Source organism: Macaca mulatta, chromosome X, assembly GCF_049350105.2.
Source record: "Macaca mulatta isolate MMU2019108-1 chromosome X, T2T-MMU8v2.0, whole genome shotgun sequence".
Lineage (NCBI taxonomy): Eukaryota > Metazoa > Chordata > Mammalia > Primates > Cercopithecidae > Macaca > Macaca mulatta.
This window is the reverse complement of record NC_133426.1, coordinates 9,617,003-9,643,946: the sequence shown is the minus strand read 5'-3', so window position 1 is coordinate 9,643,946 and position 26,944 is coordinate 9,617,003. Positions and strand designations below refer to the sequence as shown.

Sequence of the window (26,944 nt, the reverse complement as noted above, 5' to 3'; positions counted from 1 at the left end):
AGGTTCTGGTTCTAACATTTCCCTCCATGTTATCCTAAAAACCTGGATCATTAACTGCCAGCCCCAACTCCCTTGCTTACCACTCACAGAAACCTCTGGCATGCTGGTGGGTGCGAGTGGCACCCAGCTCTGCCACTCACTGGCTGTGGGACCTGGGTGAGTCACTTTCCCTCTTTCCACCTGCTTCCTCCTGTCTCAAATTGGGACACTAAAAATACTTCTCCCATGGGATGGGCATGAAATTTAATGAGAAAATGCAAGGAAAGGGCTTGCTTGGCAGGAGGCCTGGCATATGGTGTTTGCGGTGATTGTTATTATCAGGATAACACAGAATCTCCTTACTCATGGGAGAAAAAGTAAGTAACTTGCCAACTCTGGTATTTTATTATCATTAACAAATTCCTTGCCAAATATGTCACAACTCAAGCAAAACTCGGCACCGGAGTCAACCTGAGCTATCAGCATCCATGGCCTAGGAGGAGGGCAAACAACACAAGCAGGAAACCATTGCCTCCCTTTGAATAGGGCTCTGGGGCTCAGCAGCATTGCTGCGATTGCCACCAGCTACAAATAAAATATTTATAAACACTAGTCCTGAGTCCTGCCCCGAGGAGAGCAGATAGAGGCACACCGTGCATGATGAATAGTGACACTCCTAAATGCTAACGTGGCCTGACCCTGCAGGCACTTCCATAATGGCTATTACAGACTTGTAGGTTTTTCAAATACACATTGCCTTGTCTGTTCCTACCAAGCACAAGTCTTTATTTATACATCTTTATTAAAAGGTACATATATCTTTAACTATAGAGTGCTCCATGCCAAAAGTTAAAGTAAGTGAGCATGAACTAAAGTTTGAGCTGTAGGCATATTTTTCTTTTTATTCTGCTCTCATTAAATCCCTTCTTTCACAAAATAGTTCATTCAAATGATTGAGGTGGTGGAACAGTCTATCTCACCTGAGAGTCCTCGTGATTTTTGGCAATAAAATAGAAAAAGTTCCTAGCACAGTACCAGCATGCCACTTGGTGGCTACTGAAATGTGGGAGCCAATAGCAAGAATGGTGACACTAGGCACATAAACCCATTGTATATTTTCAAAACTCTTTTGTTTGTCCCTCAAAACCAACCCCACTTCCACCAAAACAGTTGGCCTTCTCACTCACTGCTGGTAACTCACTGGGGATATTCACGGAAGGGCTACCTTGTACTTTCTTAGCTGTGACAGCTTCACAACAAAAAAATCAATGTAGTTCACTGAAATTTGTACAGGGGGCGCTGTGTGGCTGAATGGTATGAAGAGTAGGACTAGAACCAGAAGTCTGGAGATAGAATGTGGCCCCAAAACGCAGTTGGTCATCAGAACAAATATAGACTCCGGAAGTCCCTGCTGAAGGTGAACCCCTACAGGTGGAACTAGGAGATTCAATGATCCATCAACCAGGTCCTAGAACCACCAGGTTGGAGGAGCCTCTTATCACTCTCTACTTCAGGAGCTCAGGCTGGGGGTAAGGTCCCTTGGAGAGAGCCATTGTCTTTGAGGGATCTCAGAAACACCAAGACACATGATATAGGAAACGTAAAACAGAAGCAAAGCCCATGTGTTTTTCTATTTCAGATGCTGTGTGGGGAACCAGGAGTCTTGAATGCAAGACAGAAATAAAAGGCCATACATCTCAAAGCACTGAGTCTTATTTTAAAGTAGTTCACCTATTAGGTGACAGGGTCTTGCTGCATGCTTGTCACCTCACTTAACACCCCCCCCCCATGAGATAAGCATAACCTCCTCGGATTTGATGATGATGAAGTTGAAGCTCAGAGCAATTAACTAAATGGCCCAGATGACAAGCGAATATCTGGCAGAGCCAGATTCAAACCCACAGGCTGACTCCAAAGCCTGCCCAGGATCACGAGGTGTGGTGCTGCCCCTTCCTACTGAGCATGACATCTACTGCTCTCAGAGTGGGCAAGGCAGGTCCAGATTTAAAAAAAAAAAAAAAAAAACAAGGGCAAGCTATGTTTCAGAGAACTCCACCCACCTCCATTTATTCAACTGTGATCCATTTTCATTCAACAAAAACTTCAAAGTTTGGACAGTAAACGTCTTCTTTCACTTCTGCAAAATTCATTTATTTGAGAGCACACTCTCTCTAAAACTTCCCTATAAAACTTTGGTCCAATGTAGATGATGTGCTCAATGATTTGGTATTTTTAAAAAATATCTATGTATTCCAGTTCATTTAAAAAATCATTAAGATCTGTGACTGCCAAAGAACTGCCTTATTCTGGTCTTAATTTTAATTAAGAGTGCAAGACAGTGCCTTTACCATACATCACAAATAAAATGATAGAAAAGCGGTAACTGCTCAAGGAGAATAAACAAAGACATAAGTTATTATGCAATATGAAATCAAAATTCAGTGCACAGACTCACAGTCTTCACTTTTGCACCCTCTACAGTTTGCATTCAGCTTCAGGGATGTTAAGTGATTTGCTGAGGGTCACACAGCCAGTAACAGGCAGAGTGAAGTTCAAGGCCAAGGCCCCCCACACCAGGACTTGTCTGCTCCATCACCAGGTTCGCAATATATTAAAAGTCAAGGCCTCTAAATGCCCATTGTGTCAAACCTGAAGGCCACCCATATAATCAGTCAAATGTCATCCCAAAGTAAACTGGTGCACTTTATGGTGTGCTCTTGAAAGAAATGGGTTGGAGAGAAAAGAAGAAGATACAGCTTCAGAGGAGGAACCCAGTACAATGGAAAAGGCATTTTAGAGATATTAATTGTCAACCTCTACCTCCTGCCACCCTAAAATTTCCATATTGGTTGTTCAATTTAAGATGTCAAAGAGAATTGCACTAGCAAAAATAAGAGTAAAACCACATAACTTCTTAACCCCACATCTTGAAGGAAAGAGCTGCCAGCCCTCTAAAGATATTCTGTGTTAATACCACAGATTACAACCCAAAAGAATGGAAAGGTTTGTTACAACTTCTACATTTTCTATCAGCAGCTCTGGCAGAGGGCCTTGGGTGAACCTCAGAAAGCTTCCGGCAGCTTTCTATCAACAGTGAGACCTGTGTGGGACACCAGACCTGTCCCACAACCAGGAACAATGCTCTTTTTGTTTCCAGCCCATTTCTGTACATTCTGCTGTTATCTGAGTATTGCCGGGGTTTTCGCATGGGCTGTACCCATAATCAGTCAAATGTAGTTAGGTGCTACACTAATGGGAGATCGTTACTTTAAGCCTGTTCTAAGTGAACAATCCCACCCTTTCTTGAGACTACTAAATCCCTTCAGACAGAAAATGCTAATTCTAATATGTAGTAATGCTTCATTCTGGTATTGCATGCTTAGAAGGATGTAGTGGCTCGTATTTAAGGAGACAAATGGGTTTCACCCCATTTGGGAAGTTAATCAAGAAATCAAAAGTCTTGAAGCAGAGGCTCGCCTAGTGGCTAAGAATGTACCTCATGGAAACTAGTTAGTGGAACATTTGGTGAGCATCCCTTTCTGTGATTTGAAGAGCGGTGATAATAGGACTTCTTAAAACCCAGGCCAGAAGAATATCACACAAAATGCAGAAGAGAATGCCGTGCTAGAGGACAGTTAGCAAGAAGGTGACTGGGCAACATCTGGAGGCCTCCCTGAGTTCCTCTAGCCCGGGGACAAAAGTTTCAGCCAAGGAAAGATGTGCCCTCACTCAGTGTCCCAGTGTCCGAGAAAGAAGGGGACACTGTGATGGCTACTAGCCGGCGGGAACAGCAACTTCAGCCACTCCCCCCAACACCTGGGCAATCTGCGTTCACTCCCAAGCCCCACCCTGTGCTGAGAACCGGCTAGGTCCTCAGGATGAAGCAGCGAACAAAGCCAAGTCCTTGTCTTCGTGCAGCACGATTCCAGCCAAGGAGACAGACAATGAAAAGTACATCCTTAGGTCAGGCAGTCACGAATGTTTAAAAAAAAAAAAAAAAAGAAGCAGAGTTTGGGGACAGAGTGTGACAGAGTACATTTTTAGATGGATGGTTAAGCCAGGATCTCTCCAGAAGTCACTAAGCAAAGGCCCATGGAAGGGAGGGAGCAGGCATGTGAGCATCTGGGGGAAAGAGCATTCCAGGCAGAGGGAGCTCCAAGTACCCATGGTACAGGACATCCCTTTCAAAGGTGAAACTAGAGGTAAATGAGGCAGGGCCGACGGCCAGCCTATGTAGGTAGAGTCTGGCTTGTGTTGTACGTGAGAGAAAGCCACAGGAGGACCACGAGGAGAGCACTAGTTGTGGAAGAACCCCGTGGCTACTGTGCGAGGATGGAGACTCACATTAGTGCTTGGCCCAGAGCCGTGGTGGTGGAAGCTGTGAGAAGGATCAGAGGCCAGGTGTAGAAACAGCACACCATGGACAAGGTGGCCAGGCAGAGTTCCCCAAAAGCATCTTCTGCCATCAAGCCAGTGCTCAGGGACATTATAGGTATCATGGCAGGAAAAGGCTCCAATAACACGAGCAGGAAACTCAGGGAAAGGCAATGTTAAATGAGCTTCCCACCTGCAGGACCACTCAGAAGCTAACATAAGGGGCCAGGTGCAGTGGCTCACGCCTGCAATCCCAGCACTGTGGGAGGCCAAGGCGGGCAGATGGCTTGAGCCCAGAAGTGCGAGACCAGCCTGGGCAACATGGAGAAACCCTGTCTCTACTTTAAAAAATACAAAAATTAGCTGGGCGTGGTGGTGTGCACCTGTAGTCCTAGCTACTCAGGAGGCTGAGGCATGAGAATCACTTGAACCCGGGAGGCAGAGGTTGCAGTGAGCCAAGATCGTGCCACTGCACTCCAGCCTGGGCCACAGAGTGAGACTATGCCTCAAAAAAAAAAAAAAAAAAAAAAAAATCTAACACAAGGTGCTTTCTAGAGCTCCAGGCAGGAGCTGGAGAGGGGAATTTGCCCACATCTATTGGTGCACTTGGTCCGTTCACGCACATCACCCAGTTGGGAAACATGGCACGTTCTGGTCCTGAGTCTTCCCTTTGCCCCTGGACACTAGTAGTAAGTTACAGTAAGGTAATTTTTCCAAAACGTTTCAGAAACTTTAGGGCAACAGAGTCCAGGAGATCTTTCACTGGAAAAGCTCAATTTTTCTGTAAACTTTAATTACTCATTGTAAGTGGTGCTCCTATTTTCTGAAGACTTTTATAAAAGGCCTCAAGAGAAATGCAAATTGAAACTACACTGAGATACTATCTCTCACCTATGAAACTGGCAAAAATGCAAATGCTTATCAACACATCCTGTTGGCAAAGCCACAGGAAACGAGAACACTCATATGTTAGTGGTAGGAAGGCAAAACGGTGCAACCCCCGCAGCAAAGGAATTTGGCCATATCTAATACAAGCTGAGTATCCCTAATCCAAAAATCCGAAATCCAAAGTGCTTCAAAATCTGAAACTTTTTAAGCGTTGACATGACACTCAAAGAAAATGACCACTAAAGCATTTCAGGTTTCAAATTTTTGGATTAGGGATATTGAACCAGTAAGTATGATGCAAATATTCAAAAAAAAAAAACCTGAAATCCAAAACACTTCTGGTCCTGAGCATTTCAGATAACAAATATTCAACCTATAATACGACAAATACATTCACCCTTTAACTTACCAAGCCTGCTTTCAGGAACTTATCCTGAAAGATACACATCCACAACTTAGGTAAAAAGCTGACGAGAAATGTTATTAATATAAATCAAAGCACTGGGCTAACAAGGCCAGAACCTACCGATCATCGTTACACCACAAAAAGAAACAAGCAGAGAGTGGTACCTCCTGATGGAAGTAACACCACCACCTAAAAACATTCTTACTAAAAAGAAGAAATCGAACTTGAATCAGATCAAGCCTCTCGAACTATTATACCCATTTGCATAAATAACAAGGGACAGAGGAACATGTTCAATGACATCATGTGAATTTCAGCAGCAAAACCCAACATTAGGGAAATTCTATAGGACAACCAAATTACTTTCTCCAACAAACAAGCTGTCAGGGGGGAAAAAAAGGAGGGAGAGTAGAAAAGACATAAGAGATATCAATCAAAGGCACTCTGTGGCCCAAACTGGACCCAAACACCTGAAGAAATGCAAGAGCTCACTGGACACAAGATGCCCAGTAAGTGGGGTACAGGGATTAGAATTCTTTTCAAAAGAAGTCCGTAACTTTTGGAGACACATTTATGGATTAAATGGGATTCTGGCATTTGCTTCAATAAGGCTGTGAGAGCTTAGCAGATGCGGCGGGGTCACCACCGAACCAAGACTGGCAATTGTGCAGGTTAAATGGGGTGAGAGGTACAGGAGGGTTTTATTATACTATTCTCTCTACTTTTATGTTTGATATTTTCCATCATTAAAAGCTTACATGTATACACTTCACGTAGATACATATATAACACACACCCATGTACATATTCTATCATTAACCCAGCAAACATATCTGTGGCCAATTCCTCTCTACAACAATCAACAACATATATAGATTTAAAGTAAAATACAAAAGGTTCTTTTTTCCTTACTTGGACCCAAGTGTAATGATGAATTTCCTTGCTAGCCAGGAAATTCACCAAGATAAACAAGGCAAGCTTAAAATGTTATAAGCAGCCAAACTCCTGGTGAGGTGCTCTGGAAAAGAATACACTGGATATTCTGGGAAGCGAGAACAGCAGGAAATTTTCTGGAGGAAAATCTTGGGCCACTGCCTTAAAGCAACGTTGGTGATAAAATCAGAGATGCTTCATGTTTAGGTATAACAGCTCACGTGCTATCTGTATGTATAGTCAGGATTTCCCAGTAGAGATGGGGTAATCACATTTTCAATGCTTGAAAAGGCCTTCTAAAATTTCTCAATTTAAAAAATATACATTTGCATGATTCGATCCAAACATAAAAGCCCAATATCCAATACCAGAAAAAATACTGAGGCTGTTTTCATCTCATAAGCTGTGGAACTCAGAGAAAGGTTACCAGATTATCTTCCACTTACAAAAATATTTTAAGAGTGGCATGGGTGCCTGTGTTTTCTCTTCTTCCTGTGAGGCTCTGTCTGTCCCAGAATAAAGTAAACATGCACAGTGACAACGCAGCGTCAGACAGAGCCAAGGCAACATGCCCATTAAACAATGGCTCTGGGCAGCTCCCTCCTGAAAGCCGACTTGCCCCTGGTCAGGCATGAGGTGGGGTGAGCCCCTCAGGACCAAGGCCAGGTCCAGAGCCTTCCCCAGGCCACTCCTTGGCCTCCAGGGGGAGGGCGGGTATTCTCATGAGCTCTGGCAAGCAGAAGGAGCCTCCCTCCCCCTTGGCTCAGGCAGGCAGGAGGAGCCTCCCCTTGGCAAGTGGCAAGTTTACAATTGCTGTTCCCAAGCGCGGGATCTTGATAATGAAAGCAGAAAGAAAATCCAAACAGCACTGGCCCGCCTCTCTTCCAGGAGCACAACTTGCGCTCCATTGTGGCCGCAGGTGTAAAGTTAAAATTCTTGCTATTCTGGTTCCTGCTTCTCTGTCTAATGCCCCTAGGGAAACAGAGGCTGCCTTTTCCTATTCTTGAAACCACTGCAACTACAAGAGATGAATTCACATCCTAGCCATGCTAAGGAGAAGGGGGTTTTCTCAGTCAGCAGTACGTTTTATTTTCTAAATCAGTCCGTCTACAGCTGACGCTGCTATATGGCCTTCGTCTTCAAATAAGGAAATGGAGTTCACCAGAACGATGGAGCCACGGCAAAGCAACAGGCACTGAGCCCAGCAACCCACTCCAGAAACCACGGCCATGAGGGAAGTGCCAGACGTGGCTCCCCGCTGATGCTCAGGAATCCTGAGCAAACTCAGACTCTTCCTGAACCCCAGTCACCTTCCTCACAGCTGCAAATGAGAATGACATTGACTGCAACCTCCAGCACGCACAATGACTAACATTAAAACTACATACTGGGCAGGGCACGGTGGCTCATACCTGTAATCCCAGCACTTTGGAGGCCAAGGCAGGTGGATCACCTGAGGTCAGGTGTTCGAGACCAGCCTGACCAAAATGGTGAAACCCAGTCTCTACTAAAAATCAAAAATTAGCTGGACATGGTAGCATGTGCCTGTAATCCCAGCTACTTGGGAGGCTGAGACAGGAGAATTGCTTGAACCCAGGAGACAGAGGTTGCAGTGAGCCAAGATCGCATCACTGCACTCCAGCCTGGGTGACAGAGAAAGACTCCCCATCTCAAAAAACAAACAAACAAACAAAAAACAACCTATTGCCCACAGACACTGTATCACAATGAGAGACAGCTACAGTGTGGCCTAATGAAGGTAGGAAATTCACCTCAAATCCAACTAGGTAGTCCTAATAACTTTTGGTGACCTGTCACAAATCAAATGATTTGTTGCTGCTTATTCCTTATCCACTCCCTTAGCCAAAGTGACACAGGATGACACTGCCACAGCACACACAGTTGCATCTGAGGAGGTGTTGGAGTATCTGGAGGCTGGCTGGAGTGGGGGGCTAAAAGGACAGAACACACATCAGTGCATTTGGAAAGCACTCTGGCTTATGCACTGCATGAATGACAAAACCAGCAGCTGGTTGGCTGGAAAAGAAACTTGATTTGCTTAAGATAAAACTAAAGAAGAGGCCGGGCACGGTGGCTCATGCCTGTAATCCCAGCACTCTGGGAGGCCGAGGTGGGCAGATCGCCTGAGGTCAGGAGTTGGAAACCAGCCTGGCCAATGTGGCAAAACCCCATCTCTACTAAAATACAAAAATTAGCCAGATGTGGTGGCAGGCACCTATAATCCCAGCTACTGGGGAGACTGAGGCACGAGAATCACTTGAACCTGGGAGGGGGAGGTTGCTGTCAGCCAAGATCGCACCACTGCACTCCAGCCTGGGACAGAGCAAGGCTCTGTCAAAAAAAAAAAAAAAAAAAAAAAAACTAAAGAAGAAGCTTTACTAATACTAACTAGGGCTAATAAAAGGAAGCTCTGAGTGTAGATCCAAAATGCACACAAACACATAGCTGGGTAATGGTAGTAATTACATCTATACCTCACATTCCTTTATTACTTCCCCATAAAGAGCAGTGCTGCAGTCACGTGTACCACTTCATGCGTCTGCACGCAGGATGAAAGAGGCAACATGCTGCCCACCTGTGTCAGTAACAGTAACCACACAGAGTCGGGCTAATTGTTTCTGGCTGGCCATGTACCAGGTGCTGGTGCTGTCCTCAGTATAACTGAGCACAATGATTGCTGTTATGGACTGTGTGTTTGTGTGTCCTCCAAATTCTTATGTTACAGCCTTACCCTCTAATGTGATGGCATTTGAAGGTGGGGCCTTTGGGAGGTGATTTGGGGTAGATGAGGTCACAGGGTGGAACCTCATGATGGGATTAAGCAAAGGAAGAGAGAATAGAGCTTTTGCTCTCTTAGCCATAAAGGACATTGAGACAAGATGGTCATCTGCAAATCAGGAATCAGGCCCTCACCAGGAACCAAATATTGGACCTCCAGCCTCCAGAAACAATATCTGCTGTTTAAGAAACAAATATCTGCTGTTCAAGCCACCCAGTCTATGGTATTTGTCATAGCAGCCTGAGCTGCCTAAAACAATCACCATTTGCAGATGAGAAAAGTAGGTACAGAAGGCGTGAGGCACATGTGCAAGTTCAGCAAGGAAAGCCAGTGAATGGACAGAATGGCTCGGCAAACCTTCAGACCCACACCAGCGCCATTTCTCAAACACCACCTTTAGTTCATGAAATCTGCAGACTTGATACAGCTCACTAATTGTAAACAATTCATCCCCAATCTCTTAGTAGGGATAAAGTTCTAATTGTAAAAATGAGAACAGGAGGAAGACCTACAGACCAGAATGTCCAAAGGAGCTTTCTGCGATGATGGAAATCTATCGCCTATGGTGTTCAATACAGTAGCCACCAGCATGGTGGTTCTCAGCTGGGATTAAATGTGTTCTTTAGGGAACACTCAGCAATGTCTAGAAACATTTTTGGTTGTCACAATGCAGGTGGAAGATGCTACTGGCATCTAGTGGGTAAAGAGTAAAGACAACATTCTTTTTTTTTTTTTTTTCTTAGAGTCTCGCTCTGTCGAGCAAGCTGGAGTGCAACGGCACAATCTCGGCTCACTGCAAGCTCGGTCTTCCAGGTTCAAGAGATTCTCCCTGCCTCAGCCTCCTGAGTAGCTGGGATTACAGGTGCCTGCCAAGTGATTCTTGTGCCTCAGCCTCCCGAGTAGCTGGGATTACAGGCATGCACCACCATGCCTGGCTAACGTTTGTATTTTTAGTAGAGATGGGGTTTCACCATGTTGGCCAGGCTGGTCTCGAACTCCTGACCTCAGGTGATTCACCCGCCTCGGCCTCCCAAAGTGTTGGGATTACAGGCATGAGCCACCAGGCCTGGCCAAGACAACATTCTACAGTGCATAGGATAGTCCCCCCAAGACAAGAATGATCCAGCCCCAAATCCCACTAGTGCTAAATGGTGGAGAAAACCTGCATTAGCCACATGTCACTACTGAGTACTTCTGATGTGGCTACTGAGACTGGGAAACTAAACTTTTAATTTTCTTTTACTTTAAATGTCAATTTTAGAACAAAAAATTTAAAAGAATAAAACTAAGAAAAAGTCTAATTTAAATGTAACTAGCCATGAGTGTCTTGCACAGCTATAGCAAACGTGCATAAACATAAAAGTAAAGGTCTTGTTTCCCGAGTATTTCCATTTAAAGCAACGAAATATCTTCAAGGAAAAGAGAGATTCTGAAGTTAGCATTGGAAAATCATGAGCATAAATAAAGGCATGAAAGTGAAGGTCATGAAGCTTTGGAACAAGTGTCCAGGCAACTCACTCTTGCAGGGTCTCCACCCCCTTTTCTTTGTACTGCAGTTCCTGCTTCATCTGGGTCAGCTCTCGTTTTAATCTGGAAAGCTAAAGACAAATCACATTTTTTTTCCAAAAACCAGCTGTGAAGAATGATTTCTACAGTTGTTATTAACACTGTCATCTGAGTTTCTACTCAGCTTGCAGTTCAGAAGATCATCTCTTCTCACTATAAACTTCCATTCACATGCATAAGAAGCAGCCTTTCTAGAAGACCTGCTGTGCTTAGATACAAAAATCCCAGATTAGACAGACTCTTACCCAAGTGGGGCACCAGTAACATTTTCAAGGTTTCCACATTACAACTGGCAACTTTTGTAACACATTCTTCATCTTTCCTTCTACCCACTCCTCTCAGACCCCCGCACATGAAACTTTGTGTCCAGAAGCCTGCTCTCTGACTACCTCAAACTCAATGGCTCCTGGAGTGCTTCTTTAAACAGATTCTGGGACCCGCTCCAGGTCCACGTCAAAACTCAGGGGCTAGGCCTGGAAGCTGGCACTTTGAACAAGCTCCCAGGTATTTTTCTTAGCTGTGCTAAAATTTGAGAACCACTGCACTAAAAGATACACCCTGATTCAGGGAATGACACACCAAGAGAGGAGCAGGCTTCATTGCCAAGATGTTTCTCGTGCTTTGTCCCAAATGCAACAAAAGTGTTCCCCTTCCCAGACAACCAAGACAAGGGTCTGAAGAGATGAAACACGGTGGTAGCACATAGATAATTCAGGGGTTACCGGGGAAGGAGCATCAGAACCCTCAGAACCCTTCCAGTCTAACACTGCTAGCGATCCCTCCAGGAGGAGTCAACCAGAAGGGAACACCAGCAGCCTAGGCTGCGAGGCCTCAGGCTTCCATCCACCTGGTTGTAAAAGCATCGGTTTTACTCACCCTATCCCGACGACTTGCTATTTCTGCTTTAATTTGGTGTGGGTCATACTTTGTATTTGTTGAATATCCAGAGAATGCTAAAGAGAAAGAAAATATTTTATTTTATAATGGATCCTTCAAAATACATACACATAAGGAACTTCTGATTCACTGCATTAAATAACTCTAAATCTCTGACTTATAAGAGGTCACTGGCTCCTAAAGAACTGACATTTAACATCTTCAAATCTTCCTGATGTTTGATATTTGAATCAGGACTTTCTATAGGATCCCATATAATAAAATACATGGCTGTAGGTCAATCAAAACTCTGCTTAGTTCTACTATAAAACTACTACAGTTAAACACCATAGAGACACAGCGGGCGGGGGAGGGAAGAGGTATGATTATGACGTAGGAAACTGTATTTAATACTTGAATAGTACTTGCAGTATGAACCTACTTTTACTTTCTTTTAAAATACATATACAGACGTCACTGGAAAGATAGAACCAAAAAGTTAACTGCAGTTATTCTCAGTGGCTGCATTAAAAATGGTTTTATTTTTATTTTCTTCACACCTATATTCTCCAGATGAACAATTTTTGACACAAGAAAGGAAAAAAAACATTAGAAATTTGTAAAATAAAAAAGATTTCTAGTAATACGTCAGTATCTGGCAGTCTTGAGAAAAAGATGGAAAGATGGGCCCCCAAGTTGTTTGTCCCAGAAACTGAAGTGAGGCACTCACGCTTTTACTCTAATAACTTGTTTTGATGAATGTTTAGCTAAAAGACATCACATACCTCAATGCTTTCCTAAACAGTGCAGTGTACATGATTTAAAGTCTCTTTACAGACATGGCATCATTATTGTGAGTAACCAATACCTAGGGATGAATAAGAGCCACAGAGCTATTTACACGCTAGGCACAGTCAGCAAATTTTCGTGCACACAGAGAGCTGCAAGCTTTTTCCAGTGTTACGGCAGCTGGAGCAGCAAGTGGCTATTCCTAATTTCTACCACCCCATCCACCGCTCTGCGGTGCTTTTTCTTGATGCTTCTGCCTCCTTTCTTTAGGTTTCTGAAGCCATGGGCTCTGTACCACTGCTGCATGGCTTCCCTTCTGCTTAGCTAGTGGAATGCTGGACTGTCTGCATCTGTAAACCACCCCACTCTGGTGCCCTCTGCCTCCCAGTTATTGTCATTAACATCACCTGCTCAGAAGACACACCTGCAGGGATGGAGTCCTTTCTTTAACTCCTTTGATCTGAGAATCAAAGGCTGGCTGTCATTCAGATAACTAGGTGCCAACAATGAGAAACCAATTCAAAATCATTTGCGGACTATGTACTGCAAAGGATGGCTCAACACCATCCAGTAACTTCAACAGCACAATTACTTCAAACCTCAATTAGAACCACATCCAAAGTTCATTTGAGCAGTCGGATCTCCTATTTTAATAACAGTTCTATGGAAAATCTACTATTTCAGTCCCATTCAGTCAGAATTTCAAAAAACTGAATCTACTGGAAATAAACAACTGGAAGAGCTAAATGTTTGCCAACTTTATCTCCAATTTTCTTATACTTAGACTCATGATCTCTTAAAGACATGGAGTAAAATACTTTACAAACAATTCTTTCTTAGACAAGACTGCCTATTTCCAAATCCTACATCTTCCATCTTGCCTGACTCCTTGGTTTCATTTAAGATCGGTAATGAAAGCAACATCTCCAACAATGCCCTTAAAAGGCAGAAATAATTTATAGAAAACATCTCCATATTAAACTCCTGGGACTTTAAGCTTCCCAGATCTGAGCTTAAAGGCCTTTCACTTGGGATAGAGATAATATGCAAATGAGGCTATGAGGTTAGGGCTTGCTGAATCCTGGCTTACAACACTACAACACATGTGTCAACTTGTCAACTTGCAGTGGGAGGAACACAAGGCCAAGAGTTATCACCTGGGATCTTTCCCATTAAGGGTAGAAAGTAAGCCTACCACCAAGTTCAACAAAGTTCACTGCAATGCTAAACATCAGTACCAGTGAGGCGCCGTGGCTCACGCCTGTAATCCCAGCACTTTGGGAGGCCGAGGTGGGCGAATTACGAGGTCAAGAGATCGAGACCATCCTGGTCAAAATGGTGAAACCCCATCTCTACTAAAAATACAAAAATTAGCTGGGCGTAGTGGCGGGTGCCTGTAATCCCAGCTACTCAGGAGACTGAGGCAGAAGAATTGCTTGAACCCAGGAGGCGGAGGTTGCAGTGAGCCGAGATCACGCCATTGCACTCCAGCCTGGTGACAGAGCGAGACTCTCTCTCAAAAAAAAAAAAAAAAAAAAAATCTGTACCAATCTTCCTCTGTCTGTGCAGTTTCATATGGAAAATCAGCAAAGAGACTTGAAATACACAGGGGAGGTGTCCTGGATACTGTTGGACATCTACGCAGCAACCTTCCCCCATTTCTCCTTCCTAAGTACCAGAACCCTGGAAGTGTTGGGTAGCCACCTCTCCCCAAGAGACTCAGCATGTATCCACTCCTAGAGGGGGAAACTGACAAACCAATGACACCACTGAGCCACTGAATCCACCTATGGGAAATCCCACCCCACTTCCAGAGGACTCCACTATGTGACAATGAATTTCCTTATTGTCCAGGCCCATGAGAATTAGTCTTCTCTGCTGCAGCTGAAACCATCATAAATGACAGAATACCTTTTAATTATATGGATCTCATTCATGTTACTTTTGCTATGGTCTCTATAAAATTATAAAATTCCAGGACTGGGATAAGGGAAAAGTCTACTCAAGTAACTAACACAGCGAATACATTTTATCTTCAAATACTAAGGATGGTTGTGAACACTGGTATAACTTTTAATAATGTAATTCAATTTATAAATAAAATTCTCAGTTCCTCAGATCTGCCAGTAAGTCTACTAGAACCACTTACAGAGTCCGAGAACAGCTCAGGACTCCAGACCCCATAACAGCGTGCACTACACAACACTTTTTTCTTTTGGAGACAGGGTCTCACTCTGTCACCCAAGCCAGAGCACAGTGGTGTGATCTCAGCTCACTACAACCTCTACCTCCTGGGTTCAAGCGATTCTCCTGCCTCAGCCTCCCAAGTAGCTGGGATTACAGGTGCCGCCACCACACCCAGTTAATTTTTTGTATTAGTAGAGATGGGGTTTTGCCATGTTGGCCAGGCTGGTCTGGAACTCCAGACCTCAAGTGATCCACCCACCTCGGCCTCCCAAATTCCTGGGATTACAGGAGTGAGCCCCGTGCTCAGCCTTCCACAACATTTATAAACGGAATATCTTCCTCTATTAAGACATGTCTCCAATCTCGAGGTTTATGATAAAGACCAGACTTTCACCTCTAAAGCTTTCTTCTCTCTTGAAGAGTTGAGTGGGCAGAGTTATTAAATAGCAATATGGAGTCTGCTCAGGCATATAACATTGCCTCAGATAATAACATAACAAGGTTATAGCCTAGCTGGACCACAGCAATGTAAATTATTATACCTTGCTATTACAGAGTGCCTTTCACGTTTATTTAATCTATTCTCATAAAATCTTTGTGAAGGTGAAATGATACTTACGTTTCCTTGCCCATTTTATAGATTAAAAGGCTGAGTTTGTAGCGACTTGATCTGTAATACACTATGCCATCATTCACAGAGGGCTTCATGTCTAGAATCTGGGTTCCTGTGGGTCAGCTGCCAAAGATCCTTTAATTGGGCTAGCTTTCCCAGAAGAAGAAACAGTCCTCCAGCTCCCCAGTGCCCACCACCCAATGGGTGAACTTGACCTGTGTATTTAGCACTCAAAATGCTGCAAACCCCACTACTTAACTCTGGATTTCAGTTTGACAGATTACTGAAAGGGGAAATGTGTGTGCCCATGTGTCTGTCTGTCTTTGTCTCTCTTATGTGCAGGTCTCCTCTGAGCTATGGAAACCTAAGGTCACCCCAGAGAGAAGACATGCTTGAAAAGACCAGCAGTCCTTCTTCAAAGACATCCTCTGGGGCAGGTTGCTCCTTAGGACCAGGTGTAGGCCTCCACGGATCAGCACTGTCAGGAGTTGCTCAAGGGAGCCAAGAATGACTCTGGGCAAAAGGCCGACAAGCCCTGACAGGTTCCAGGATGACAGGTACTATCTACCAGAGAGGTACACGGAGAAATATGCAAGGCCAACAAAGTGGGCAGGATGGGTTTTTTTAAGGCAATATAAGCAAAAGACCAAAAACAATCAAGTAAGGCCACCTGGGAGTGATCTACAGAAGTAACCCAAGATGCCATCAAATCCTAACCAAGAATTCTCCCTCCAGGACAGACGACGGGATTATTTCTCAGGAAACATATGCTTTGCTGCAACCTTCAAAATCTGGCTTGCCAACTAATATATGGGAAAAATGCTCCATGATTCTTTATTCTCCTGTCCGCTCCAACATGTTTGTGTGAAGGAAAACAAAAGGTTTTGAATTGGAATGGATTGCCTGTAGTCCTGTTCCTAACCAAGACAGCAAATGAGAAATCCTTCAATAGCGAGAGCACCAATAAGGCCTGGTGCGGTGGCTCACATGTGTAATCCCAGCACTTTGGGAGGTGGTGGCAGGCAGACCTCTCAAGTCCAGTAGTCTGAGACCAGCCTCAGCAACATGGCAAAACCCCATCTCTACAAAAAGTACCAAAATTAGCTAGGTATGGTGGCACATGTCTGGAGTTTCAGTTACTCAAGAGGCTGAGGTAGGAGAATCGCCTGAGCCTGGGAGGTTGAGGCTGCAGTGAGCCAAGATCACACTACCACACTCCAACCTGGGCAACAGAGCAAGATCCTGTCTTTAAAAAAAAAAAAAAAAAAAAGAGAGAGCACCATTGGAAGACAGTCATTGTGAGACAGGCTTGGAGCCTCAGAAGGAATGTTGGCAGGACTGATGGCTGATAAGGTCAAGCTTCACCACCACCTAATCCAAGAACTCAGGGTGGATCAGCCCTTTCTCACCAGAGATAATGCTGCCTCTTTCAATGTAGACTTTGAGTAACTCCTAGGAACCAGGATAGTAAACAAAGTCATATTCCTGCTGCTACAGGGGCCATTCACACTCCATCTAGCCCAGTGGATTTCAACCCTGGGGATCACCTGAAAAGCTTTAAAAAAAAAAAAGCCTGTTCCCACCCAAGGCCAGTTCTATCAAAATCTCTTGGGGTGAGGTCCAAACAGCAAGTTTTTAAAGATTCTAGCTTGCAGCCAGGTCTGAGAACTATGGGTGTAGACCAGGGATTGGCAAACTTTTTCTCTAATGGGCCAGACAGTAAATATTTTTGGCTTTGTGGGCCATACAATCTGTCTCAAATACTCTTCTGCCATTGTAGCTGCTATAGACAATAGGTTAGTAAATGGACATGGCTGTGTTCCAATAAAACTTTATTTACAAACACCCACAGCGGATAGGATCCAGCCCACAGGCTTGATATAGTTTGCAGACCTGAGGTTTAGACTATCATCCTACCCCATGAAAGAATTTCTTCCAAAAGATCCTACAAATGGTCATATATAGTTCATCTGAATGTACCTGGGGCTAGAGTTTCTCAGGAAGAATAAAGGAGTAACTCCAGGAAAAAATGTGCCTAAGATAATGAACGTATTCAGTGTTAAAAGGCAGGCAAATAGAAGAACATGTTGCAATAAAGAAAGTAGGAAAAAACTCTACAAAATGGAGCTGTAGAAAAAGTAGCAGGTGTGTCTCAGAGAGAATGAGTCCATTGTTGAGCAGTTTCATCCCAGTGTTCTACGAAGCATAAATGAGGCCTGGGCACTACCAGGCAGCTAGCTCAGAAGCTCATTGAAATCAAGCAGGGTTGGGTTCCTACTCTCATGGAGACAAGTGTGCAAAGTATTCAGCCAAGTATCTGAATTTGCTTTCAGGTCAAGGCATGGATGTTCTTAGATACCAGGGAGCCCTATATTGACACAAAATCGTTCCTCTCCAATGAATGAAGTTTTCTTCCGGTGGTTTCCATAGCTCAAGGGAAATGTGTGAAGGGTATAGGTGAGATGCACTTCTCCCTATCTTCTGCTCCCACATTAGAAATGGCTGTTGCAGTTAATTCCTCTGTTCACACGTTATTGCCTCATCTTTACCAACAAGCAACCATTAGGATAAAACGTGTTCCCGGCTGGGCACCGTGGCTCACACCTGTAATCCCAGCACCTTGGGAGGCCGAGGCAGGCAGATCACAAGGTCAAGAGATAGAGATCATCCTGGCCAACATGGTGAAACACTGTCTCTACTAAAAATACAAAAATTAGCTGGGGGTAGTGGCGTGCACCTGTAGTCCCAGCTGCTCAGGAGGCTGAGGCAGGGAATCACTTGAACCCGGGAGGTAGAGGCTGCAGTGAGCCGAGATCGCGCCACTGTACTCCAACCTGGTGACAGAGCGAAAAAAACAAAACAAAACAAACAAACAACAGGAAAAACATGTTCCCGCCATTTAGTATATATCAACAGCAGGTGCTAACAGCTGTCGAAAAATAAATGAACAGTTTAGTGATCTTCCATGGGCCATGGAAAAGTCAAGATCTAGAAAGTGCTCTGCCTTCCACTTGCCCCCTTTATTGCTGCAAAATTTCCAGATGACTTGTCAATTTATAACTAGTCTTTATTTTCAGATAACCTGAAAGTTGGATGGGGGAGGGGTTCCACAAACACCATCAGCTGTTCTGAGTGGCCTCTTCCATGTCTAGGAAACTGTACTGAGCACTGAAGGCCATCAACACAAACAGATCTGGGCTTAAATCCAACTTCTACCATCTACTGGGTATGTAATCCTGAAGAAAGAATTTAGCCTCCCTGATACTCAGTTTCTCATGTGAACAATAAAGAACACAGCACGTGCTTGACAACACTGTGATCATAACTATGCATAGAAAACACCAGCTCATTGGATATTGGTTCCTTTCACTTCAAGTCATTGCCCATGAAGGAAGAACTGGGAATTAAGTCCAGATGTTATTCTGTTCACAGTATCAGAAAAAGGAAACGCCTCCTGCTTTAGATGACTAGCACTGAGGGAGATATGGGCAGTGAGACCCGTGTGGCTACACAGCCAACTTGTGCTATGGAAACTGCCACCAGCAGCTCCCAACATGGGCCCAGGCCCTCTGGCATGGCTGTACAAGCCATCTGTTAGATCATGGTCAAGCCAACAGGATCACTGCATTGGACTCTATCCTGTAGCCAGAAAGAATTCATCTGAGTCCATTCTAGCAGGGTTTTCCTTGTTGTACCTTGTAGTTCAGGTTAAATGGCAGATTGAGAGAGCTTGGTGGAAGCCCTAGGGACAGCAGCAAGTTGATAAAACACTTGGATCAACTCCTAGATTCTGTTCAGAGTTGGTTTTTTCCCTGATGAGCTGATAGGCCCCAGGAAGACCCACTGGCATCTCCAGCCCTTTCACGAAAACAGGCAGGCCCACTTTTGGCCTCGAAGGCAACCTACACACATAGAGGAAGAGATCATATCCACACAGAGACATCCAGCAGGTCAGGAAATGGAATCTGGTGAGCACCTTAGAACCTCAAGTCAACAACAGAGTCATCAGCTTCCTCTACTGAAGGAACAGATACCACTTCAAAAAGAGCCTCTTGAGTGTATCTTTTTAATGGGCATTAATAAAATCCCATAGGGCACAAAAACAAACGTAATTGAGTAGAATTCCCTATTTGCCCAAACATCAAAGAAGTGAAAAGCCCACGGAAATACAAAAACTGATCCTGTAGGATCCTCAGCTCCTCAGGATGCTGAAGTACTGAATACTTGTAACCTACAGCTTGGCACTGCATTGGGATTCCTCGCTCACTGCCCCTCAGAGTGGGTGTGGAATCAGACGGGATGTTCTAATATCTGCATCATTGAGGGCATCTAGTCCAGCGTCCCCACAGTCACTGCAGCTGACGTTCTGGCTGCACTGGCAGTAGCCAGTACATCATACACACTTTCTTTAGACTCAATTTTTCTTTCTTTCTTTTTAAGTAGAGACAGGGTCCTGCTAAGTTGCCCAGGCTGGTTTTGAATTCCCGGTCTCAAGTGATCATCCTGCCTCGGCCTCCCAAAGTGTTGGGATTACAGGCGTAAGCCACTGTACCTGGCCTCAATTTTTCTTTTCAATCACTGGCAAGAAACATCCTGCCAAGTTTTTCTGATATGTACTTCTTCCATTCCATTCTTTGAAAGAGTGATTTGAGAGCCTCTTTGGAGACCTAACCAAATGCAAGCATGTAAAAGATAAGGTACCCAAAGACTGCTGGAAAGAAACACACTATTAGGTTGGATTATAAGAATAGCCAACATTCAGCCCTTTTTTAGATACAAAAATGGCAATTTTATACCATTCAACCTAACTTCTACCAAGTAGCTTTCTGAAATGTTTAGAATTGCTAACTATATGATCTCAGAACCAGTTATAGGCCATTGCTTCAGCTAAGGAGACATCGAGGCACCAAGTCCATGGGCTTCTGCATCATCAAAAAACTGACCGGGCACAGTGGCTCACACCTGTAATCCCAGCACTTTGGGAGGCCGAGGCAGGTGGATCACCTGAGGTCAGGAGTTCCATACCAGCCTGGCCAACATAGCAAAATCCCGTGTCTACTAAAAATGCAAAAATTATCTGGGCGTGGTGGTGGACACCTGTAGTCCCAACTACTCAGGAGGCTTAGGCAGGAGAATCGCTTGAACCCGGGAGGTGGAGGTTGCAGTGAGCCAGTGAGCCAAGATCGTGCCACTGCACTCCAGTCTGGGTGACAGAGCAAGACTCCATCTAAAAAAAACCAAATAAACAGTATTCTAGGCCATAAAAGTCATCTTAATAGATTTCAAAAGACTGAAATGTTAGTCTCTGACCACAATGGAACTAAGTTAGAAATAAACAACAACATGACATCTTTAAAAAGTCCTACTGACTTACTTCTAAACAACCCACGGGTCAAAAACCACCAAAAAAAAAAAAAAAAAGGAGAAATTATTTTGAACTGAAAGAAAATACAGCATATCAAAATTTATGAGATGCAGTTAAAGTAGTACTTAGAGGAGAATCCTTACCTTTAATGGCTATGTGTGGAAGTAAGAAAGATCTAAAATCAGTGATCTAAATTTCCACTTTAGGAAGCTAGAAAAGGAAGAACAAATTAAAGCCAAATTAAGTAGAAGGAAAGAAATAATAAAGAAAAACTAGTAAGATAGAAACAGACAAGAAATCGGAAAACAGGGCAAACACCAGTGTATTGTAAAGATAGATAAAAATCAATAAAAGTTTAGCCATACTGATTAAGAGACACGAATTATTAATATCAGCAATTAAAGAGAGGACATCACTTCAAAGCCTACAGACATTGAAAGGCTAATAAGGGAATTCTACAAACAACTTCATAGACTTGACAGCTTAGATCACTGGGCAGCAAACTCCCTGTGGGCCAAATCTAGGTTGCTACCTGTTTTGATACTTCTACTGGAACACGGCCAGGCACATCTGTCTACACGTTGTCTCTGAATGCTTTTGCAATATAACCACAGGGTAGAATAGTTGCCACTGAGATCACATGGTCCACAAAGTTTAAAATATTTACTATCTGACCCTTTATAGAAAAGTTTGCTGACTTTTAGATTAGATGAAATAGACAATTCTCTGAAACACACAAATGCCAAAACTGATTCAAGAAGAAACAAAAAATCCGGATACCTCTCTATTAAAAGTATTGGATTTGTAGTTAAAAACATTCCACAAAGAACTCCAGGTCCAGGTGGCTCTTTTGGTGAATTCTATGAAATACTTAAGAAAACACTAATACCAAGCCTACACAAACTCTTTCAGCAAACAGAAGAGGAAAGAACATTCCCCAATTCATTCTATGAGGCCAGTATTACCCTCATACCAAAATCAGAGAAAGACATTCCAAGAAAAGATAACTGTGAAGATAAGAAACCAGCCTCTAAAACTCCACACATAGCTAACCTATCACATTCTGATGGAAAGTTAAAAACAAAACAAAGCCAAAAAAAAAAAAAAACCAACCAGGTATGTGCCAGTATCTGCAGAGATGGAGATAAGAGGGCTTGGAAGTAATACATCAGTAAAACTGAGTTCCCTGTTCCCCTCAAGATACACAGTAACAGAAATATCTTCAATTCCTATTGCAGAGGGAGTACCCCCACCCAGCCACAGCTTCTAAGGATTCTGCCCCGTCAACAGTTGCTGCAATAAAACAGAACACTAAATGTGTGGCCCCTTGGCCTTACCTCCATTCTGACTTGCAACACAGAATAAAGCTATTGCTGTGTCTTTAACATCTGCCATGGCAACATGGCACTAATATCACAGGAAAGGCCCCAAGTATCAAACAGACAGGTTTTTATAAAATTCAACCCAGTGGTACGAACTTCCATCCATTCTTTCCAAGCTCACGAGTGCCCAGGCCAGTCACAGTCATGCACATCTGTTGGGGTCTGTTGAGGGTGACAGTCTGCTGGGAAGGAACTGGTTCATGTGGTGACTGTGTCCACAGCAAAATGCTTTGGGTACTGAGAGTGCAACTGGTTTCTTCAAAACTAAGCACTTGCTGAGTACTAATGAAATGGACCCCCGACTCTGGCAGCCTTCAAAACTAAAGAGAGGTCCCTTTAGAGAACAGCAAGCAGTACATGGTTATCTTACCTGAGGGGCAGGAGAGTACCCCGATTCTCTGGGTTCTATGGTGTTCCTCCTCCTTCCCTGTGCTGCCTACTAAAGCCTAGAGCCCAACAGAGGACTCTACAAAGAGACAGGGAGCTTGACATGGCTGAGGTCTCCTGAGTCTTCCCACTCAGAATGAATGAAACCACTGTGTGGATTTCCCAAGAGATCATCCCAGACAAGCAGTGTTAACTGCAGAGATCTCTGAGGGAAGCCCTCTTCAAAACTGACATGCAAGAGACAGGAGGCTGGTATACATCCCTACCCGAAATTTTGTTTTCTTGTTTATTTTTTACCTTCCCCACCTGAATGTGAGCTCAAGGGCAGAGACTTTTCCTTTCTTAGTCACCACCAACCATAACCCAGTGACTGGGCACAAAGTAAGCATTTGATAAACCCTTGCTACAGGAGTGGCTACCGGGTGCCCATCTGATTTCAGTGCCAAATACTGATGACCTAACAGTATGTGATTAGAACCTTCACGAAGCGATCTTGCCCAAGGAAGGTTCAGTGTTTGCAGGTAACCTAGCAGAGAGATGGCTTTTAAAGTCACAATGGCTTTTAACAGGAGGTAAGTCAACTCACAGCTGGCGTGCGAGCGGCTGTCATCCTCACACATTTTGTGCAGCTGCTGGTATTCCTCCTGGGCCAGCTCAAACCGCTGCTGCTTAATCTGGTAGATTTCTTTCTTGGCATTGAGAGCCTCCTGGGCTACAATTAAATATTCCTTCAACATGCGCTCTTGCTCTCGCCTCCACTGTTCTCTTGGATCCTCAATCTGGGTAAGTTCTGAAATTTAAAAAGGTTAAAACATAAGTGACTTAAAAGTAAAATCCTTAGGTGGACCAACAGTCATGCAGTGATGTCGCTCGTCAATGTGAAAATTAATTCATTACCAGGATGCATATTATGGAAGATTTTATATCACGAACCTTTCCAAAGCTTGGAACACTTTCTATTTTTATATCCACAGTCCAGATGAGAAGGAAACTCTATAGATATGAAACAGTCCATTGGAGGAGGGAAGACAATACAAGATGATGTTTTCACCAACAAAGACCACACTTTAAATAAGCATGGGAGGAGATGAACCCACGTGAGCTCAGAACTGTGACACTAATTGCTATTTATGACCTTCTCCTCATTGACTCCTTCTGCGTGAGATGATGGAAACTCTTGTGTGTCCCGGACCTGACTGGCCCCCTTCTTTCATTTCCCAGACCAGACTGTGTAGTCTTTTCCCATTCCTCGCTGACTTCCTTGTCCCATCCCACCATAGCTTCCCTCATGTTCACTCCTGCTTCCTCCCTGTCCAGCTCTTCAAGGGCCTGTGCCTAACTCCAGCTCCAGCCTCTCTCCCCAGCTCCAACCTTTCATTCCCACCTACCTCCTGGATGCACCTCCACATGGATGGACCCAAAGTCATTCCTAGCCATTCATCCAAAGCAGCCCTCATTCTCCACACTACCTTTCCCCATCAAGAGCAAAACCAAACCAAACACCACACAGCACACGCCTGCTTCTCCTGTCTTCCCCTTGCGGGGAGCCGCATCATCTGGATCTAACTGCGGAGCCAGCCTGGGGGTACAACCTGGGACTCATCCTCAAAGAATCCCACTCCTCTTCCTCCTGAAACATTCGGTGGGTTATGAAGAACTGGAGGTCCCTGCCCCTGGATATGATAATCATTGGTGACACGCCCTTGTCTCTGTCTCTCCTTACTTCAGTCAGACTCTCGGGACCTTCTGGTCTCATCCCACCAAAACCCATCCTCAGAGCACTCTCCAAAGTGACCTTTCTAACTGGGATGCAATGCTTTCACACAGAAACCTCTTTGAAAGCACAAAGTCGGCCGGGCGCGGTGGCTCAAGCCTGTAATCCCAGCACTTTGGGAGGCCGAGACGGGCGGATCACGAGGTCAGGAGATCGAGACCATCCTGGCTAACACGGTGAAACCCCGTCTCTACTAAAAATACAAAAAAAAACTAGCCGGGCGAGGTGGCGGGCGCCTGTAGCCCCAGCTACTCCGGAGGCTGAGGCAGGAGAATGGCATAAATCCGGGAGGCGGAGCTTACAGTGAGCTGAGATCCGGCCACTGCACTCCAGCCTGGGCAACAGAGCGAGACTCTGTCTTTAAAAAAAAAAAAAAAAAAAAAAAGAAAGCACAAAGTCCAATCTCCTTAGCCTAATATACGAGTTCCAAAACTCACTCGTCAGCTTCATCTCATTTTCCATCCTTTTCCCCCAAAACATTCTCTACGCAGACTGAACTTCTGCGAAGTACCCAAATATGCTTGGCTGGCTCCCCGGTGCCTTTGCCATGCTGACTCAGACCTCTTCTGTCACAGGAAGGCCTGCCGTCTTCCCAGGCACGCTGCAAAGGCACCTTTTTTCTGAAGCCTTCTCTGATCCTCTAGGCACACATGTCTCTCCCCTGCTTACGTGGGCTGCTCTTCTTCCCCCTTAACACTGGGCACCTGAGTGTTTTTATATCTTTTCTGTTTCCCACCTAAACTATAGCCTCTAGATGGCAGGGGCACAGCCTCAGTCACCTTTATACTCTCAGGACCTTTCACTGAGTGCATACAACAGAATGGTCTGTATACACCATATACAAAGGAATACGATTCCACAAAAAGGAATAAAGTTCTGATGCTCACTATGACATGGAAGAACCTCAAAAAACAGCCAAGTGAAAGACGCCAGGCACAAAAGGCTACATAGCATCTGATTCCATGTCTATGAAATACCCAGAACAGGAGACTGCAGAGACAGAAAGCAGACTAGGGGTCACCAGCAGCTAGGGGAAGGGGAATGGGGAATGACTGCTTAATGGAGATGAGATTTCCCTTTGGGGTGAGGAAAATGTTCTGGAACAAGATAGAGGTGATGGCTGCGCAAGACTGTAAATGCACCAAATGCTACCAAACTATTCATTTTAAAAATGGTTCATTTTACGTTCTGTGAATTACACCTCAAAATGGTTAAAATGGTAAATTTTACATTATGTCTGCTTTGCCACACACACACACACACACACTCTCTCTCTCTCTCTCTCTCACATGAAGGTGTGCTTGCTAGAATGTTTCCAGGTAAGTTCTCCTTTGGAAATCCGCCCCCCCCACGTCTGCTCTCCTGTCAATATCCTTTGCTCATCCCTTCTCACACCATCCCAGCGTCCCTCCTAGAAAGCCTCTCCAAGCAGTAAAAGTTCACAGGAGAAGATTTACAAACCAAAACAAATGCAAAATCAGAGTCCTGCTCTTGTCTCAGAGATGAGATTCAGTGGGCGTGGGGCATCCGTACCACCAAGCCCTGGGAAGGATAAAGCCTATTAACAAAGCCACAGGCATCTGCCCAGGTCCACAGCAAGGTGGCCCTGTGAAGTGAGCAGCTCTTACGTGTTACGAGCTGCCCTTTAGACTATCAGCTGGGAAGCCTAGCTCAAACGGCCACATTTACCCAAACATACACAGTCGTGAAGTGCCAGGCTGGCAGAGAGCCACTGGGGCTTCTCAGCTTCTCTTCTGCCAGGTACTTGCCCTGTCCAGAAACCACTGGGTCCACCTAGAAGTTCTCCTGCCACCTGGACCTGCCTGGGAGGGCAGCGGGGTCATAACGGTAGATATCCCCTGTCTCCAATCACCACTGCCCAGTCTCTGGATAAGAGCTGCAATCATGCCCAAGGACGGGTGCCAGGCACCAAAAACCCCACTGTCCCGAGATCTGAGATGGGGGACTCAGATCTTGGGTGCCAGCAACTGACAATGTAGGAATCAGCTCTGAAGACACAAGTCTGGGTCGACTGCACAGTGGGGACATGAGGAGTCATGGGACTGGCCTAGAAAAGAGCCTCAAAATCACTCGGGTTGGGGGCACCGTGCACCTTCACACCCTGCAGCCACCCCGCACTTCACCAACCAAAGGACAGAAAGTAAGCCAAGGGGAAGCCATGCTTCATATCCTGGTAGTAAAATGACAATGACAGAGCCACTGAGGGAAGCCAGAATGAAAATGAGAGAGGATGAAAAATAGATTCCCAGCTGGGACCCCATCGAAGAAAGCTGACAAAGAGACAGCCAAGATTAATGGGCAGAGAACAGATCTAGAACAGGATTCCTACACCTTGGCACCACTGACATTTGGGGTCGTCTCATTGTCTGTTGTGGGGAGCAGGCTGTCCTGTGCGTTGTAGGGTGTTTAGCAGCACCCCTGGTCTCCACCCACTGAATGCCAGCAGCACCTCTCCCAGGCACAGCCATTGAAAATGCCTCCAGACAATGCCAAGTGTTCCTGAGGGATAAAATCACCCAGGATGAGAACCACTGCTCTAGATAGTTCTACAAAGGAGGCTGGCATGGCCAAAGACCCATTGTTTCTGCTATGATCTCTATACCA

General features: G+C 44.7%; 1 protein-coding gene across 1 annotated transcript in view; it reads right to left on the bottom strand.

The window, feature by feature from the left end:
* WWC3 (WWC family member 3) overlaps positions 1-26,944 on the bottom strand; it is a 128,821-nt gene that overhangs the window by 54,888 nt on the left and 46,989 nt on the right. Inside the window, exons 3-5 of the mRNA XM_015126924.3 lie at positions 23,132-23,335; positions 11,823-11,899; positions 10,899-10,978 (exon numbers count right to left, since the gene is read on the bottom strand). Of these exons, the coding sequence (XP_014982410.3) occupies positions 10,899-10,978; positions 11,823-11,899; positions 23,132-23,335 (361 nt within the window). The remainder of the gene's footprint in view (positions 1-10,898; positions 10,979-11,822; positions 11,900-23,131; positions 23,336-26,944) is intronic.